At 35.9% G+C, this 19696-nt stretch overlaps 1 protein-coding gene across 1 annotated transcript in view; it reads left to right on the forward strand.

Moving 5' to 3' along the window:
- HCN3 (hyperpolarization activated cyclic nucleotide gated potassium channel 3) overlaps positions 1-19696 on the forward strand; it is a 1184329-nt gene that overhangs the window by 998876 nt on the left and 165757 nt on the right. Inside the window, exon 4 of the mRNA XM_044080212.1 lies at positions 4400-4618. Within this exon, the coding sequence (XP_043936147.1) occupies positions 4400-4618 (219 nt within the window). The remainder of the gene's footprint in view (positions 1-4399; positions 4619-19696) is intronic.

Raw genomic sequence — 19696 nt, forward strand, 5'->3', positions numbered from 1 at the left:
AAAGGTAGAATCCCCGTGTTGTATCATGCATTACAATGACTTGTATATTGGGGTTAATTGGTTTTTCTACAAGGATCATCAGTAAGAGTAAACCCTATCATGACTACTTTTTACTGTGGAAGAATCTAAAGTGCTGCTTGTTCTCATCTGCCCAGTTCTTTTCTTTTTGTATGGGGGCGCTGCGGTAAAGAACGGTCCTGGGAAGACGAATTGGATACAAATTCCTGTTCCTCCGTCACAGACAAGGTGAAGCAGTACTGATTTACAGTCCACATACCCCTTTTCACTTCACAAAACCCTCATTTTGTGATAACTTCAGGAGTTATGCCTAGTTCCCAATCTGGTTGTGATAATACATAAATACCCTTAAAAGTGACTCCTGTGTCTCCAGGTGAGAGATGTTTATAATTAAAGAAGTCATAAATAGTGTTTTTTATTTAAGTAAGGGGAATTTAGAAAAATTTATTATCAATTTATTGTACTTTAAGTCAGGCTTGATATGAATTGGTTGAAAAGCATCATTGCTTCTTTTAAATTAAGACTATTCAACAAGTTATGAAAAAATTTTGATTATATGTTTTAAAAATGGGTGTAATTCTTAAGTTCTAAGATTTTCTTCATGTAAGTAAGGTAAGGTTTTGGGATTGAAACACTGTTTATATATGAAGCGATACCACATTTTAACCCAAAAAGGCTTCCAAGTGTTATGATTTGGATTCAATTCTGATATTTTTATAAGCTTATTAGTGTTTATTATATCATAATAGGTCTTAATATTTGGGAGGACTAAGCCACCATTTTTTTCGGATATGTCAGTTTCATGTAGCTATTCCTAATAAATTTTGGAAACCAAAGAAACTTTGATAGAGTAATATTAATATCTTTAAAAAGTTACTATGAATTTTAACATTCGTTGCATTGAACTGAAATAATAATCTGGGGAGTACATTCATTTTGATTATGGCGATTTAGATAAAAGAGATGTTAAGTTTGTTCCATTTAAGGGTGTCCTGCTTTATATTAGTCCATAGATTCATTAAATTTTCTTGATGAAAAAGAGTGGGGTCATGATAGAACATTATACTCAAATATTTAAAAGTGTAACTTATTTTAATTTCTCCATGAATGTATGATGTTGGCTTGCATGCTTGTGTAAGTATAGCACATTGCTACAGCAGGATAGTATTTAAATAAAAAAGTCCTCATGGTCTGCCAACAGATAAGACCAATGGCAAAGGCAAATACATGAGTTATGCTCCAGAACAGTGATGCCACAATAATCACTGTCACTTTGATAGAGTTATGGCAAAATAAAGGGTAATTGCAGTGCTTTTTGATAGTGCATTCAGCAATAAACCTATCATGTGGAGTGATGCAGCTCTATTTCAGGATTCTATTTCCTTTTTTTTTGCTCTAGCTTTGTTCCCACAAATGTATCTTAACACTTACCACTTTGTTGGTCGGCTCATTTCTTTATCAAATAAATGTCTAAATTCAGTTGCAAACTTTATTACTTACTCTTCTGTTCAAAATATTTTTTGCAATAAGAATACAGTGTCAGGCTGTTATGTATTTAATGGGAAATAGAATAAACTAGTTCACAGGTATTCAAATGATTTAAAACAAATTAATCCATCAATATTGTATTACACATGCAGTCCAAGAGACTTGTGAGGCAAACTACCTAGAACAATATCTGGTTTGGTGATTTACTCAGAATCATGAAATAGGCAAGGGGGGTTTACAGCTTCAAACCATGGACTACAGAAAGCCTCTCTTTAACAGCTCATAGCGTTCATTCTCTGCACTACCTATTAGGTGAATGAGACTCATATAGTGTGGGACCTAAACCCACAAGTCTGACATAAAGTTTGTCATGCTCTACCAAGTGAGCTAGGCATGCAGCTAAAAGCCCAGCAAACTCATAGCGCTCATATTAAAAGTTTCAGGCTCTGCCACCTAAGCAACAATCCTTTTCCCAGTCATCAGTCTCTTCTAATTACTGTGTGGTAAGGACACTTTATTTCAAGACAATAACATGTAGTACAGGAAATAAAAAGTTTTGCAGTAGTTTTTGTTTCTACTTCTCTTAAGGTCAGTACATAACCATTTCACTTATGGCTGTTATTTTACACAGAAGTTTATGACAGGATTTCATTCTTTATGATATTTATATTACATTTAAATAAGATTCCTGATGCCTTGCAATATCTTGACACTTCCACATAAACAAAACATACAGACTACTTTATTGAACATTCCAATTAAATAAACTTACATTTAAGAAGGTCTGTTTTACCACTGAGGACCAACACCACAAACTTATATAAGTAAAATGTTGAAATAAAATGCCCCCACAGTAATACTGTTAAATATTCAGCATGTCTAGAAATTACACAGTACATATTTATGTGATGTACAGATGCAAGGCAAATGTAGGCACATTTGGAGCTTATATGCCAGAGCGGCCTGAGTTAGCAGACTTGTCATTGGATGGGATTTGTTCACGTTCTTTTCATTGTGTTACCTCTATACACTATGTGTGTCTTACGTAAACATTTATTTTTGTAATCAGAAGATGTACAACTGTATTTAAATGAACCTATGTATTCTTCCTTATAAGGACAATCTGTATGGCCTTATTATAGTTTGCATGCTTTGCAAGTCATACCTGTTTTTATGCAATACCTTGCTGTATATTTCTGTGGAGCTTTTCTCCCTTGCTGAAATGATTAGTGCTAGTCCAGATTTCCCAGACAAAGATAACTAGATAAATTAATTGATTGATTGATTGATTGATTGACTCATTCATTCATTCATTCATTCATTCATTCATTCATTCATTATTTCTATAGAGCTTTTAAAAATGCTTTGTGCATCAAGGTTGATATTCAGCAAAGGCAAGTGTGGATTAGGAAATTCTACTGCAGCAATTATGATAAAGCATGAGTGTGCTACTACTGATAGCAGAATATATGTAATTTCTTAGTGCTCTAGTGAAGAAAATGTGTAACAATACAATGGCTCTTATCCCATCTGATTTATAAATATATTCTGGTGACCTTCAACAGCAGATAAGAGATATAAAAGAGAAAGCAAGACAATGAAGCAGATACTTTGTATGACAACACACAAGGGCTGTGGTCCATGAACATTAGCAGTGAAAGTAAGAAAATCCTATGTACTATAGAAATGATGTGCAGTGTTGTGTGGCACAGAGAAATATGTGGGTGTATACCGGCCAGAAATGGAAAAATCACAGTTCTACTCTTAGGAGTACAAATGACAGGGTAATTACTCTTACCAATGAGCTATGACAAGTTAGTAGCTATAATAATTAAGATTATGAAGGTTTGATTCAAATCTCCCCATTGAAAATGACTATATAAAAGTTATATTAATACTTTTCAAACTGATGGATTTCGAAGTATCATTTTTGAAATGTTGGTTAATCTGTTGTGCTGCAGCATGCTAACAGCTAGTACCAACATCATAATTAAAAGCCAACCAAGAACAAAGTGTGCCTAATCATGTAGCACAGCAAGATGAAAATGAGTATAGAGTAGTAACTCATTTGCAATAAGTAGTAGCAGCTGAGCTTGCCACACTTTAAGACAAAAGGAATTAAACAACAATTTTTTGATGCTGGATGCTGGCTTGCACAGGAACTGCCAAGTGACCTGCCACAATACTGGTTAAGACTATGAGTCAGTAAAATAAGAAAACTTGAAAAAGATGCTGAATTAAGACAGTAATCCTAACAGTACATTCAAAATGTCAGACTAAATAAAGGTTTATGGGTAGCAGGCAGCATAGTTTCTTGTCCTGAACCAATTTTGTACATTTCTGCCTGTGAGTGCTATTAAGAATGCTGTTTATAAAAGCTTTGTTTTTAAAACTGCATCATTTTCTTAGACATCTTCAACCGACATTACCTTAACTCATTTCCAGTACAAGCCAACATTTAGAAATGACAAATACTTGCTTTTAAAGAGCACTCTGTATAAATGCCTTTTCTAAAGGGTGACCCAGTAGCACTGTCCGGTAAAGTGACTTGCTATATATGACCTATTCAGTGATGTCTGAAGACTATATCTGAAAATAACAATAGCTCAATGTGCTACATCTCGAGATGACTTACATAATTTAAATACAGCAGCAATATTGCATCTGAAACTCCTCCTATTGTAACTTCCCAAATAATTAGAGGATTCTATAGCCCTGTTATTATCTAAGCCACTTTTGCCAGTGCCTTTATATCCCTTCTTGCTTCCATGATGAGGATTTGATTTATACAATGTTTAAAAAAATAATCTACAAGCTCAAAATGTCTAAATAATGAATTTTATCAAATGGTCACCCATTTTTACTGTATTTTTCTGTATTTTCTATTTTTCAGAATGAAACGTGGGGAACACAGTATTCTCATGCAATTTTCAAGGCTATGAGCCACATGCTGTGCATTGGGTATGGTGCTCAGGCACCAGTTGGAATGACTGATGTCTGGTTGACAATGTTGAGTATGATAGTGGGAGCTACATGTTATGCAATGTTCATTGGACATGCCACTGCCCTCATCCAATCACTGGACTCTTCACGACGGCAATACCAGGAAAAGGTAAGACCCCCAAAAGATTTGTATTCTCAGTCTGTACTGTAAGGACTGGAAGCTATACCTGCACTAGCAGTTTTATGTTTTATCATAGAAAAGTCACATTTGTGTAATGCCAACATTGTATTTTCTCATTTCTTTTTTAAATATGCTATAATTCATATCTCCTATTGTATTGTTTTCCTCATGTCTTATCTATTTTATCACATGCTTTCCAATTTGTTGTCATCCTTACTACTTTAACATGTTTACTTTTACTTGCTTTCTCTTCTGCAAGTACACGTTGTGCATTTTATTCTACTTTTTTCTATTCCTTTCTTTTATTGAGCTTACCATCCCTCTTCTGCGTGTTCTTTTTTCTTCTGTCCTCTGCCTTCTTTCCTCTGCTCCACAGTTTTTTTTCTTTCCTTTCAGTATAACCGTCATTTACTATACAATCCCTTCTCCAGTCTCCATCCATCTCTCTCACATTTTTATGTTTTAACTGTTGTTTTACTCAAGCTTCATTGATTGTGAGAATATCATATCACACAGTTAAATTCAGAAATAAAAATGCTGACATTATCTTAAGTACAACTGCAAATATAAAACAACACAGGCCCTAAAATTCAGAAAAATCCTCACTGCTCTCATAAATTGCCTAACACATGCAGGTCAATTTACATGATGGTGAGAACTGCAGTGTCAGGAAGCTGAAATTTAATTCACTCACCTGGAGTGGGAATATATCCTGCAGCCTTCTGTTCTTCTAACACCAAAGGTGTGCATGCTTCTATTTGAGGCACTAAAACTGCTCTATGTGGCTCAAAGGCAGTAACTGGCTACAGTGGGAAAGATCTTATTATCCGCTCATTAACATGTCTCTGAATCACAGTGTAGTTAACACTATTGTTGTCAGACCTGGCAGTAGTATTGTTTTCCCTGGTGACCTATGTATTGCCTTAACAAAGGCACCGCTATACATTCACTCACACAAACACACACATGTACATGTGCACACACATTCATACACCCATTCACAATGTCTTACACATATGCACACACACACACACACACACACACACACACACACACACACACACACACACACACACACACACACACACACACACACACACACACACACACACACACACACACACACACACACACACACACACACACACACACACACACACACACACACACACACACACACAAACACACGCACACTCCTAGACATTTCCACATACAGACACACATCCACTCATCAACAATTAAGCCTGCCCATAGTTGATCACACTCATTGACACACTCACCCATTTACCTATACACACACAAGTCTATACACATTTGTCTATTTTTATTCTGACCCTAGAAACATGCACATACACATTCATGCACATAAACACATTAACACACCCCTCCACCTCCATCTCTTTGCTGAATGTACCTGCACTATGAATGACTAAATGGGTGACAAATGTCTTTTGTTGGCATTCACTTTTTCCTCCTAAAGTGGAAGTTTATGCAGTCAGGCATTGCTGTGAATCACTTGGCAGCATAAATCAGTAGTGAATGACATTTCCAAGGGACGGCACTTGGATAATTAGCATTAGCCACTCCCAAAGAATGTCACATTAACATACACATCTGCCAGCTGGACAGCCCTCCATGCTAAGGCTCACACTAATAGGAAATGTCAGTGGTAGTGTAGTGAGAACACAGCTGTGTTAAGGTTTCCCTCTCAGAGTAAGCCTTTCTCAACCCTAGGGTAGACATTTCATGTAACATGTCAAGCTTTCATTAAATAATAAAGTCTTGTATATGATAACCATTGTAGGAAAAGACAGTAAGGACCTGTTTGTTTTGTAAACATGGATAAAGTAATATGTTTGCTTTTCCACTATAAAATTGACTTATAGACTCATAAGTTCATAGGTAAGTACTAGGCAATTAGCTTGAAGACCATTTCAAGCCTAGCCAATAGCCCCTATTCAGAATTTCCCTCTAGTCTCAAGGAAGTTAAGACAAGATTGATTGGGGAGAATTTAAGGCTGTTCATCCAATTATCTAGGTTTAACTCGAAGGTGGCATGGGTGCTACTTTGTTTGATATGTAGTGGGAGTTTGTTACAGATATGAGGGATATATTGTGATATGAATCTGTCATGTCAATGTGTCAATCTGCTGATGAAAGTTTAGTTCCTTTAACTGAGTATTTGATGTACCATTGGTTCTGCAAAGGAACAGGAGATCAGATAGGGTTAGATCTTTCATGGCATGAAAGGCTAGACATAGATCTCCACAGGGGAGCCTGTAAGAGACCGAGAACAGAAAAAAGGATGCCAGTCTATCCTGATAACTAACATTTTTGAGCCACTGACTTTTTAGTTATGAATCTCTGAAGTCTCAAGTTGTGTGATATGTTTAGATAAATAGATGCTAAAAGGTGCATCCCATTCAATAATAGATCAGATAAGATATGAGTAAAGGCGAATTAAGACCTCTTTGCATGTAATGGAGATGCCTTTGGAAATGAGATGTGCCAGACAAAAGATTTCTGAATTACTGTGGAGACATGATGGTCAAATGATAAGGAATTATCAACAACAGTACCTAGATGCCTTATAGCAGTGCATGATTGGAGGCATGCATCACCTATACAGGGTGTGAAATTGCTTTGTTTACCAAAATGAACTATGGTACATTTTTTTACAATTTATCTATAACCATTTTCCTTGCACCAATTGTTAACATGGTCTAAGCTGTGTTGGAGTAACTGAGAGTCAGTTGTAGATCAAATATCAACAGCCAGTTTACCGTCACCTAGAAATTTAGTTAACCAGAGGTCTGCTGGCATAAAGGTCTGAGAATATGTCAAATAGGAGAGTGCCCAAAACTGAGCCCTGCAGTACACCACTAGTAATTAACTAAAGGAATACTCTGTCAGTCAGTCCTGGAATATTTTGTAAAAAAAAGCATCACGAGTGTCAGGTCATTTAGTTTTATACTTACTATAAAATGTGCATTCAGCATACATTTCTATCTGTGCGTGCTAAAATTAAGACAGAATAAAAAAAATATGCTTTTTCACTTGCCTTTCTTTAACTGCTTTACATGTTTTCTCTTGTCTTTCATTATTTGCCTTCTTTTATCTTAATTTCGTTTAGAGCACATGAAACTGACAAATCCAAACCAGATGAGTGTGAACATAAACAAGAGGTTTATTTTATAATGTAAACATGTACTTATAAAGCAAGCATTTCATAATCAAGCATTACACCTCGGTTCCTTGTCCATAAAATGGAAAATTGATTTTTCTGTTTGTCAGATCTCTGCGTCAGAAAACATTGACTCACCCGCCACTTCATCAAAGTAGATCATTTAAAAAGTAGATTGCTCTTGCTTCCCTGTAAAAATCTCATTGATTTCAGCTGTAAGTATAATTGCTTAATAGCTGACTGAAGCCTCTATTTGTTGAAAACAAAATTTTGATTAATGAAGTTCCTTTTCTTTGCCAAAACTGAAAATATCTAACAAACATCTTGTGTAGCACCAGAACATAGTTCCTAACTACATATCTGTATGCAGATATATGCCTTATAATAAATATAAGATATCATGCTGTTCATAAAAACAGGCCATGAATACTATTCCCAGGTGTGTCTGGAGTGCACTGTACAGTCTCATAGGTTCATAGGTTCATAGGTGTATATTGGGACTTTGGCTGCATAATACATCATTATTCTTTGGTGAGTACAGCTATGCAGTGTTTTGGTGCCATCATAATAAACCGGTCTATTATATTTTTATATTTCATTCATTCAAGCTGACTGATGCATTGGAGATTGGTGCTAAATATGCTATTCTGGATTATAACAGTAAACACAAAAAATGGATATGATGTAATTGTACTTCATCTAGTAGACTAATTTATCATTTCATGTAAAGGACGACACAAATAATACTGAAGGAACTTCTAAAGGTATAAGACAGGAGGACTAGAAAACATCAACAGAATTTATATGCGCAATATCTCATTTTGATTTTGGGTACGTTTGCTTGAAAAGATTCTGTATGAAAGGCTACTTGACGTTTAAAGTGCTATTTCTCTCTGTAAACAGTACAGCTTCATAAAGCACAGGCTTTTCTAGCCCTAAGTGATTGATTGAGTCATGACCCTCCCAATCAAAGACCTACAAGAAAATCGTCTCTTCTTAGTAGAACATCAGAAATACCTAGAACGTTTCCTAGATCCTAATCTGAATTCTGGCACCCTTTACATAGCAAGCTATAGGTAGAAATCTAATAACATTAGTAGCATTACATTCCTCTGCTAATAACCATCTTCTTCAACTGACAGAAAAGAAAATCTCTTTCATTTGCCCTTTAACAGGCATACAGATTCACTGCTTGGAGTCACTGAAATTATTTATCCAGCTGCCAATCAGAAGCAGAGCTACAGTGTTTTTAGCACACTTCTTTCTAGAATCAATATTCACTATTATCCCCCCTAGTTAAATTGTTCTTGCAATTAGACAATCAACATATTTACTCAGAGATGCCCAAATCAACACAATCTCATTAATGAAGACACGCATTTCAAGAAAACTACTGGTGAAAAAGCATTCTCTAAAACAGCCACAACAATATGAGATCACCATCCAAATATCATCAGAAAACAAAACACAAAAACAGACTTCAAAACAAAGCTTAACAGCATTTGCTGAAAGTTGATAGACTGGACTGCTTCAGAGATAATGGATGAAATATAAAATTCATATACTTGCTCAGTTAAAACTAGCTATAGTTTTCCCCATATATTGACTTCAAAAGTTGTCGGTTATGGTACCTACACACATGTAAAGAGTATTCCTAGATACTTCTATGAATACTTTTAGATGGCTTGCTTAATTGTATTGCTTTATTTAATTTATTTCTCACGAGATGGCATACATTCTGTAACTAACTTATATCTGCTTGCTCTGTTTCATTTAGTACTCGTATTTGCTTGCTAGTTAATTTTTCTCACTGTTTTAGGCACTCCAACAAGTGTCAGTTTTTGTTTTCTACTGTAAACATCATATCAGATATTGCTATATATTTTGTTGTTGTACAAATTGCTGAAATGTTGACTGTAAATGAATGTATTTCTTTGCTTGTATCTCTACCAAGAGCCCAGGGCATGGCCAGAAAGGAACTACACAAAGACGCTTGGCTCCTCAAATTCGCTGCTAAAATACACCAGTCAACGAATCAAAACGTCCATAAAAATATAATTGTTTTTATGGACTTTTTGATTCACTGAGTGGTGTATTTTACCAGCGAGTTTGAGGAGCCAAGCTTTTTTGTGTAGTTCCTGGTTTGTTGCTTTGTTCGAGGTTTTGATTCATGACCTGAAAGGGTCAGTGTAATCAGATCACCTAGCCAGTCAAGATATTGTAAACATGAAAAAGAAACAGAAAAAGTAGAAATAAGGGGTACTTAATGTAAGTTGTGTATCTGGACATCAACAAGACCTTTGACATTGTACCTTAAAGGAGGTTGACATATACATTTTAAGGGCATGGCAGTGGCCCAGAATGATGGAATAGCCAGAAAATTGATGCCTGATCAAGGACAGTGGTTGTTATAGGCAAATTTTCAACAGAAAGGTCAGTTATGTTTGGAATACCACTGTGTTCAGTGCAGGGTCTAGATGTGTTTAATATATTATATATGTGTGTGTGCTTTAGATATCACACTGAGCTTTGAAAGCAAGTTCAGCTTATGTGACAATGGCAGGAAGACTTGTGCTGTAATCACAGACCTGCAGTGGTTTGTGTTATCGACAGATAAATAGTAGGAACTCTTTCATGACTGTGCACATGGTTGGTCTAAATAAAGCATGACGTTTTAGGAGAAACAAGTAGATCCACAGCAAATTCAAGAAATGAAAACATTTAGCCAGAAAAAAGTATGAATTTAAAAATGCACAACTCTAATTAAAAAATATCACCACAGCAAGTATTTTATAAGGGGGAAAGCCCTTCTACACTCTGAATAATCCAGCCTTTATAAATATTTCATTTGTAAATCCTATAACCTTGGTAAGGAGAAATTTCCTTTCTTACATGGTTCTGCTATTTCACTGCTTACATATTCTATTCTTTAATTAAAATGAGTCAATTCATCTTAATGGACTATTGCTGTTTTGATGTAACCCAGTAAGATCAAACTCAGTTAATGAGGGGTACACTGAATGGGGCAGAGGAGGAAAAGGGTATTGTAATTAATATTCACCGATAAATTGAATTACTACATGCAATGTCAAAGGGCAATCATGAAAGCCAGTAAGATTGAAGTATGCATAGTGCAGGGAGTGCATTTAAGAGGTGCTAAAGTTGCCATTCAGTTGAATAAAACACTGATAGGGTCACTTTTGAATTACAGTATATGATTCTGGATACAACATTGAGAATGAAAAATGTGCACAATAGAAAATAAACAGTCAAACGAGAATGTTGAAAGAGGAAGATGGTTAAAGTATGAGAACAGGCTTTGAACACTGAACATGCACACATCAGAAGAGACAAAAGTGGTATGAATGTGATATACTACATTGCTTTGTGTTAAATAGAACTAGTAAAGAGGAAAGACATAGGGTGGAGAAAGGACAGAGGATACAGAAGAAGACATGGATGGTAAATGGAAGAGTGATAGTTTAAGTTAAACTTGAGACAATATGTCTTCACTGACAGTGTGATTTGGCCCTAGAATATAGTACAGAATCATGAATTGCATCAAAAGATTGACATTGTTCTCACTTATACTGCATATGTTGTCAGCTGTTTGTACGCTGCCATACACACAAGATGTGCAACTCTCCAAAAGCTGGTAATTCAAGGCTCATCAAAATGGTATAGACAAAGTGCCATTACAGAACACTGTACAGTATCACAGAAGGACTTGCCAGATGATGTGCCTAACATGTACAACAACGTGACCTATGTAAACAAATGGAACATTGCACATTAAAGGTGGATGTGCTTCTTGATGGTCTACTGCACGCGCAATGCTTCACTGCAGTTGTTATGTACAGGGCACAGTCTGGAGGAATTAGAATCTTTAATGATGTTTGATGATGGATTAGATGTGATGATGTTGAGTACTGCAGTTTGTACCTGTGTGCAAATGAGTGAACAAAGTTGGCCTTCAATATATACTTCTGTTTCCTGTCCAGGATGGCAGTAAGGTAGTACACCCTGGTTGTCTGTCCCCTTTTATTTTATTTGCTGTCCATCTTCCACAAACTATTGTCTCACATATTTCCACAGTGTGAGTTTGTTCCCTCTGTAGGGCTTGCACCAGATATGGCAATGTGACAGATGAACAGCCACTATAAATATGGAACCACCTGTGTCAGAAGAATCTGACCTGGTTCGGGGTGCAAGGCAGATGCTGATGTATAAGCTCAAACACATTCCAGAAGTAAATGGGTAATATTTATGGTACATATTTTCTGCCAAAATAACAAGTCTCATATTTGTGATGGCATTCACTGATATAGAAACACTCCAAGAAAGGCTGCAGGTCTTTTATGATGTCCAGAAGTTGCTTTAGCTATAATGGCTTCTGTCTTTATCCTTGGACATCTGCATGATGAATTTCAATTGTTTCAGTGGGTACTGATAGGGGAGGAAGAGGGCATCAAGCATAGCTATGAGCTACTGTAACATTTAATACACATCTTTACCTGCTGTCTACCATATGGCACATTTGAAACAATCATCTGAAGGCATTGCCTGTGTTTGATGATATATAGTTTCTTGAATTTTATAATATAAATAGTTGTGTATTTCATTATAAATGTAGAATGTATCATTTTTTTAACAACATGGAACTGTTCACTGTTGGCATGCGCACTGTTTCCTTCATAAGCTGAATGTGCTCATTATGCAACAGAAGTAAATGTGAATTCTAGCAAGTTGTTATAAAAAGGACAGATTCTATATGTGTTTGAAAATTCTTTAAATTCTATAGAGTGTATTTGTCCAGAACTGCTGCTGCTGCTGTGTTTTTAATTTTTGTTTACCTGGGACTGTTATTTAGACTTTGGAAACTCTAACTTGTGGAGAATGTTAAAACAATGATTCATGGATCATAAACATGTTTATTTTCCTCCAAAGGCTGCAGTCTTCTGCAATAGCTAACTAGAAGTAATGTCAACAGATGCAATTTGAGGGTTTTCTGTTATCACTCTCTCCATATTAAACAGTTTGCTTTATTTTTCCCTTTGCAACTGCAATGCATTCTTGTATTTATCATATGTATAATCAGTTATTTATTCATTCTTCAAAGCTTGTGGCAAATATTTTATTTTACAACTAAAGTTTTTCCTATCAGCATTGGAATGACTGTTGCTATGTGCTGTTTTTGGAAGAAGACTATTACTGATTTGAGTAGTGGCAGAATAATGTGAATAAAGGGGAAGGGAGACCACCACTTGAGAATTATCAGTATCCCCCCCAGGGAAACTTTATGTTTGTGTGCATGTATGTGTAATTGAAAAAAATGTTTTGGTTAAATTTCAGATGGTGTTGGTAGGTTTGCTTTAGAAGGCACCAGCCTCAGAGTATAGTGGAAGAAGCCAGTGATTATAACCCTGTTCTGTAGCTGATGGTGAAAGCTTACTTGGGTGTGATAGATGTCAGTCACAACCAAAGGCAGGAGTATGCATTTGCCATAAGTTGTTAAGGCCCATCACCCTTTGGGTACATAACAGGTGTCAATGGTGTGAATTTAGGCTTTATAACCCCTACAGTTCACATTATTTTGTGACAGTGGTGAGATTTAAATGCCATCAATTTCCATCCTTCTCCATTTTCTCTTATCTCCCCTTACATACCACACAAAATACTGAGCAAGAGATTCTGCCCTTCACTTTAAAACAAGATGCAAATAAAAAAATCATGTCATGTTCTCAGAAACCAGTACAATGGCACCCTAGCATTTATTTGATCACATTTTTTCACTAAAACAGTACCTGCAAACTAAAACCACCTCCTTCCTGATCTCAGACAAATAACCTGTTCCATTCTCTTCAGAAACAGGCTAGTGAAACACCTTAAAATATAAACTGCTATATAGATAAGTATACATCCTCTACTTTTCCCCAAGTGTTCATATCTACCTCCTACAAGAACATTTACTGCCGCCTTTCTATTTCTGCCACCCGTACTCCACCAGCTACAGGAAGCCTCTCAATTAACACAATTGTGCAAATGTGTGACTGTATATCTATCATACTCTATGACTCATCTGAATTTTTGTTTGCATGTATTGAATGTATATTCTTAAGATCCTTTGTTGTACCTCTTAACTTGGTTAAAAGTTCAGATTTGTAATGTCTTGCTGTAAACTTGGGATTCACTAAGTGCTATCACACCACTCTAAGAGCAGTGGTAAAGAAGTCATGTTAACAAAATGTGGTATTTTGCAATTCAAAGATATGTTAGCCCCAGTGATAAAAGATCTCATTATCGGCTAATTTACATGTCTATCAATTGCAGTTAGCTACTGCTAAGTGCAGATCAGCACTTGCAGTAGCGATATGTAGCAGCCACATCATATTCATACAGGCATCTCTCCCCTCTCAGTCACTGCCCCCACACACACACACACACACATATTTACACACAAACACACACAGACGTACACACGCATAAACATTCAAGCACAAACATACACAGATGCACATACACATACACATTCAAACACATACACATACAGACACACACACACACACACACACACACACACACACACACACACACACACACACACACACACACACACCCCACCATGTGTTAGCTGCTCTTCCCTATAGTGAATGTGTTAGGAGGCTTTGTAACAATGATAAGGAATTATTTTCTGAAATAAATAGGATGTCATCTATTTTTGTTCTAGGGGGTGTCATCCCAGACTTGTAGAATCTGTTATTAAGAAAACGCTTGATAGGCCAATATCTAGGGGGGATATATCCAGAACAGTTAGACATGAATGGTACTTTTAAGTTGGGCCAATACGGTGAGGATAAGAAGAACATTTATTTTGTGAATACTTATGCTTTCAGCTCGGAGGTGGTAGTTTAGTTAAATATTACTGGAATTTTGTACTTAGGTTTAATGAGTTGACTAGTGTATTATGTCTTTTCCCTAGCATTTCCTATAGGTGGGACAGGAAATTAAGAGATAATTTGATTTATAATTATTTTTGTTTGCCCCCCCCATTACTCCATTTGCTTGTCTAATCTTTTGGGTACTTATGCTTGTGGAAATTGTTGCTCTTGCCAATATACTGTTATGACATTTCACTATCTGAATGGGGTTCCTTTTTATACTTCAGAGTTTTATAATTGTAATACAGAGGGTGTTATATATGCTCTACATTGTCCGTGTGGGTTTATATATATATATATATATATATATATATATATATATATATATATATATATATATATATCAAGAACAAAAGAGAACCCTCGAGTGTCTCAAACAGCCCACAACATGTTGTAGAAATAAACCACAAATGGAAGGAAAGTCCTGTATGAAAAAGTTGCTGGAAATAATGAAGTCCAAGTATAAAAACAATAATTTATTGGCAAAAGAACGTGAGCGCTTTCACAGACACACAATTCCGCTTCCTCAGACGTTATAAAACTCAGTTCAAAGCTAAAACCTTATATAACAAAGCTATAATTCAATTAACATCAATTATGCAAGCAATTAATATGAATCAAGACATAAAGGTGTAGTGCAGAGCTGCCAAACAAAGAATGATGCACATATACCATCACACTCAAATTGATCAAAGTGCAATCAATCTATAAACTGCAAGCTTATATAAAAATAGGATAAAATAAAATACAACGTTGAACTACTCAGTAGTAAATATGTCTCACATGGACTCAAAAATATAACAAAAATACAACAAATTAGTTAATAAAATAATAAAGTACATAAATATCATATTATCTAAGGCTCCTAGCCTTAAGTAAAGGTTTTAGAGACACACTATCATTTAGACCTCTCCCCCTGTGTGCCCCTAACCTAAGAATCCATTTAACTTCAGAGCATTCTGTTTCATTAGAAATATCACCCCATCGTGGGCTTACTGGTTGAATATGTAGTATTTGAAACAAAAAAGTATGATTATCTCCCATTCTAAGGGTATGTTTAGCTAAAGCACTATATTCTTGCTGCCTAGCTGTACAATAAATATGATCCCTTATTCTTTCTCTTAGCGACCTATTGGTTTTGCCTACATAATAACAAAAGCACACCTGACAGTGTGCAATATATATATCACATTCCTAGTGTTGCAAGTACCACTATTCCTAAGTTCCCATAGATAACTGGTGTCCGGGTGTCTAAAGAATCGTGATTCATCTATAAAGTTACATTGGGCACAAGTCCCACCTTTCTTTGTGCCCTTAGACCATATCTCAACTGTGTCAACAGGCCTATTAGTCTCCGGATAACATAACCGTTGTTTAATACATTTCCGGTTACTGTGGGTAAACTTGGGATAATTACCCAACAAACTCTTGGTAGCATCATCTACCAAGAGTATATGCCAATTGGTGGCTATTGCTTCTTCTATTAGCGCAACATTTGCACTATATGGAAGTGTTACAGTTAAACTATTAAAGACTTTTCGCTTCAGGGGTTCAACTTCTCTATTTGAGAAGAAAGGCTTGGCTCTATTATGCCTAAGATTTCTGGCTTGCTTGTATGCTCTACTGATCTCTTCTTCCTCATAACCTCTATTAATGAAGCCATGCTTTAGTGTTTGTAGCTCTTCATTCAAAATTGAGTCATCACAACACAATCTAGCAATCCTCATGGCTTGACCTTTAACTATGTTACTAAACAAAACTATATTATGCTTACTTTCCATGTGTAAAAAGGAAGGTCCGTGGAAAGCTTTATATTTGAATCTAAGTACCTAACAAATGGAATGACGAATTGGAGTTTGGGAGTTTAGATAGTAAAAGGAGAAGAAAGATGGCTGAGTTGCAAATTACAGAGGACATCAAGAAAAGGACTTCTGTCCGCAAAAAGGAACTGAATGAGTAGGGTGTGTCAGACAGCAGTATCAGGCCAGTAATGCTTAATGTGTGTTTAAATCAATAATACATGCAGACTGGAAAGGATTGAACATCTGTTTACAAATGGGATGAAGCTCTGCAGCATGAATGCATTGCTTTAACTATTTATTTTTTCATGCAGGACGAGCTGGCTCTGTTTCAATACCAACCTTATTAAAAATTAGAAAAACTTCATATAACTGGCATATAGGAACATGCTTTGACAAAGGTGTTAATATATACATACAAAATATGCGAGCAAAAACAAAGTTGTTTACATTCATCAGCTTGATTGGAGTGTAAGATTATAAGCTGTATACTTATGAGAGCCCAGAAGTAGTCAGTGCATCAACTCATACCTCTTAGCATCTGCACTGCTCATAGAGATATGTATTCAACTTTGTACAGAAAAATAAATACAAAGAGCCACAACGCATTATAAATATAGCCAAATATTTCCAAAATGTGGATGCAGACAAAACCAGTGTAGGTTCTCCATTTCTGTTACCATGCCCAGTATGCCTTAGCCCTGTTGGTGAACCTAACTGTGGAATTTGATCTAGTTAGTCACAATCGACTCTTTAAGTGCTTCTGTACCTCTTTGTTTGGCCCTTGGTCATTAATGGATTTCAGTGCCAAGTACTGTTTTAAAGTCAAGTTTGACAGTTTCTTTTCAATTGCTCTTATTCTGTCTGGTTTCCCAAAATTTTTCTTTTTATTTATTTAAAATTTGTTTACCAGGAAAGTACGACTTGGAACAAGCCAATTTTCAGCAGAGGCCTAGGAAGAAATGCTCAAGACACATCTTTGTAATGTGAGAGGAAACCAAAGCACCCAGAAAAAACCCACATAAACGCTGGGAGGACATGCAGAACACTGCACAAAAGGCACCCCAGCTGAGAATCAATCCAGAGGAGGTAACAACACAAACTGCTGCACCAGTGTGCCATCCAAGAATTCTACCACTGAACCACCAATGCAAACATATTTTGATTACTCATCTCCTTTTTATATATCTTTAACAATGCCCCCAAGCTTTATTTCTCAAGTATCCAACATTATTCTGTATGAAGGCAAATTTTTCATGTTTGGGTACCCTAAATATATTAATTCAATCATGACAGGACTGATTCAAGCCCTACAAGCACACCTCTACTGGCTTCACTCAGACAAAAAGTTCTGGAATATTCTGTAGTATTTCCAGTCTCTATTCTATCTCCAGCTCTTCTCTTCCTTTCACTCCAGAATATATTTTTGTCAATATACCTACAATATCTTAGTCTCAGTGTGAAACCAACACTGTCAATGACTTTACATATAAGCAAGCTCAAAAACAAAATTATTTTAAAGTTGTCATTATTTGTCCATTCTAAAAGCTATGCTTATGTTCAGACAATACTGTAGCTGTTCAACTATATGGAACCCCTTTCTCTGGAATTTTACTTTGTGCTGCTAAGATTGTAGTAGGATGATAAGACTCCACCAAATTTCCAGACAGAAGAGGGTGAAAGAAAGAAATTTCCACAGGTCAATGGAAAGTTGAGCAGTGATAGTTAACATTTATGTGAAGGAGGAATGCAGTGTAATGACAGCTTAGTGCTAAGATATCCAGTTCACAAGTCTACCACCTGTGGTTTAAACCTAATCTCAGTCAATCTGTTATGTGGAATTTGTATGTTCCAAAACAGAACAGGAGACAACAGTAGCCAGCAGAAAAAGATGCTAATACCAAAAAACACTTTCTTTTAACGTAAAGTCAATTTAATAAAAATGTTTCTCACGTTTTCGTCACTTTAAGTAAAGTAACTTCTTCAGACACACAGACAAACAGCAGTTACACAGTTTCTGCAGCATTTAAACCATGTAGCATGAAGTCATGTGACTAGTAGCAGCAATGAATTAAAGGTGCAAAGCACAATAATTCAAACACTATTAAAGTAAGTCTTAAAACTTACATACTACCTCAAATAAAAAGTGTGTATGCAATCAGTATACAATATACAAAGATTATATTAATGTCATTAGTAAAAAGTTAAAAATACACTATTGTGTAGGTTTCTTAGTTTAAGCAAACATGAAATATTACAATTCTCATTGAAACCAGACAAGCAGAAAGCATTAAGTGCTAACTGCCATTCTAGTTCTCGTACCTCTAATAGTACTGAATATGGACCTCCTCTAATGTCAGGAAGTACCTGGTCAATAGCTTGGAACGTGAAACTATGTCCACCATTTAATGAAACATGCTTTGCTAAAGCATTTTCTGTTTTATTTTTGCTAATCGCATAAGAGTGTTTGTAAATTCTCTCACAAAGCTTCCTGTCTGTTTTCCCTATATAGAAAGCTGGACATAAAGCACAGGAAGCTAAGTAAACAACACTCTTGGACTCACAATTCAACTTATGGTTGATGTAAAATTTACATGTATTCAATACTCTAAAGGAATTACCTGTTTTTATGTATTTATACATCATACATGCTCCACACATAAAAGTTCCAGTAAGTCTAGAAGTAGGTTTAGTGCTTTTAATTTAAAAAAAAACTTTTTAAGTTAGTACCTCTTCTATAAACAATACTGGGTGACTGGCCAATTCTGTTAACTAGGGAAGAGTCCTTATAACGGAAACTCCAATTTTTGTGGAGAATTAATCTAAGTTGGTCACTGTCTTTACTAAAGGTGGTTATAAAAGTATTGCATAAAAAGGTCTCCCTAGTTTGCTGAGCCATTGAAGGTTTTATAAAGGTAACCAAGTCATTGTTTGGTGACTGTGTAGTTCGAATGGCAACCTGGCTAGGAGGTGACTCTACCAGGTTAATGTCAATGGCAATGGAAGGTGAGGTCAAGAGTGGTTGGACTATACCTCTACTCCGTTTGTTTACAATTTCTTCAGTTAAGTCATTTATTAAACTAACCGGGTGGTATATTTTAGACAATGTTTATCTGAAAGGATAGTACCTAAGGGCCATGACTGT

Source organism: Protopterus annectens, chromosome 8.part0 (assembly GCF_019279795.1).
Source record: "Protopterus annectens isolate FY-2018-M chromosome 8.part0, PAN1.0, whole genome shotgun sequence".
Classification (NCBI taxonomy): Eukaryota; Metazoa; Chordata; order Ceratodontiformes; family Protopteridae; genus Protopterus; species Protopterus annectens.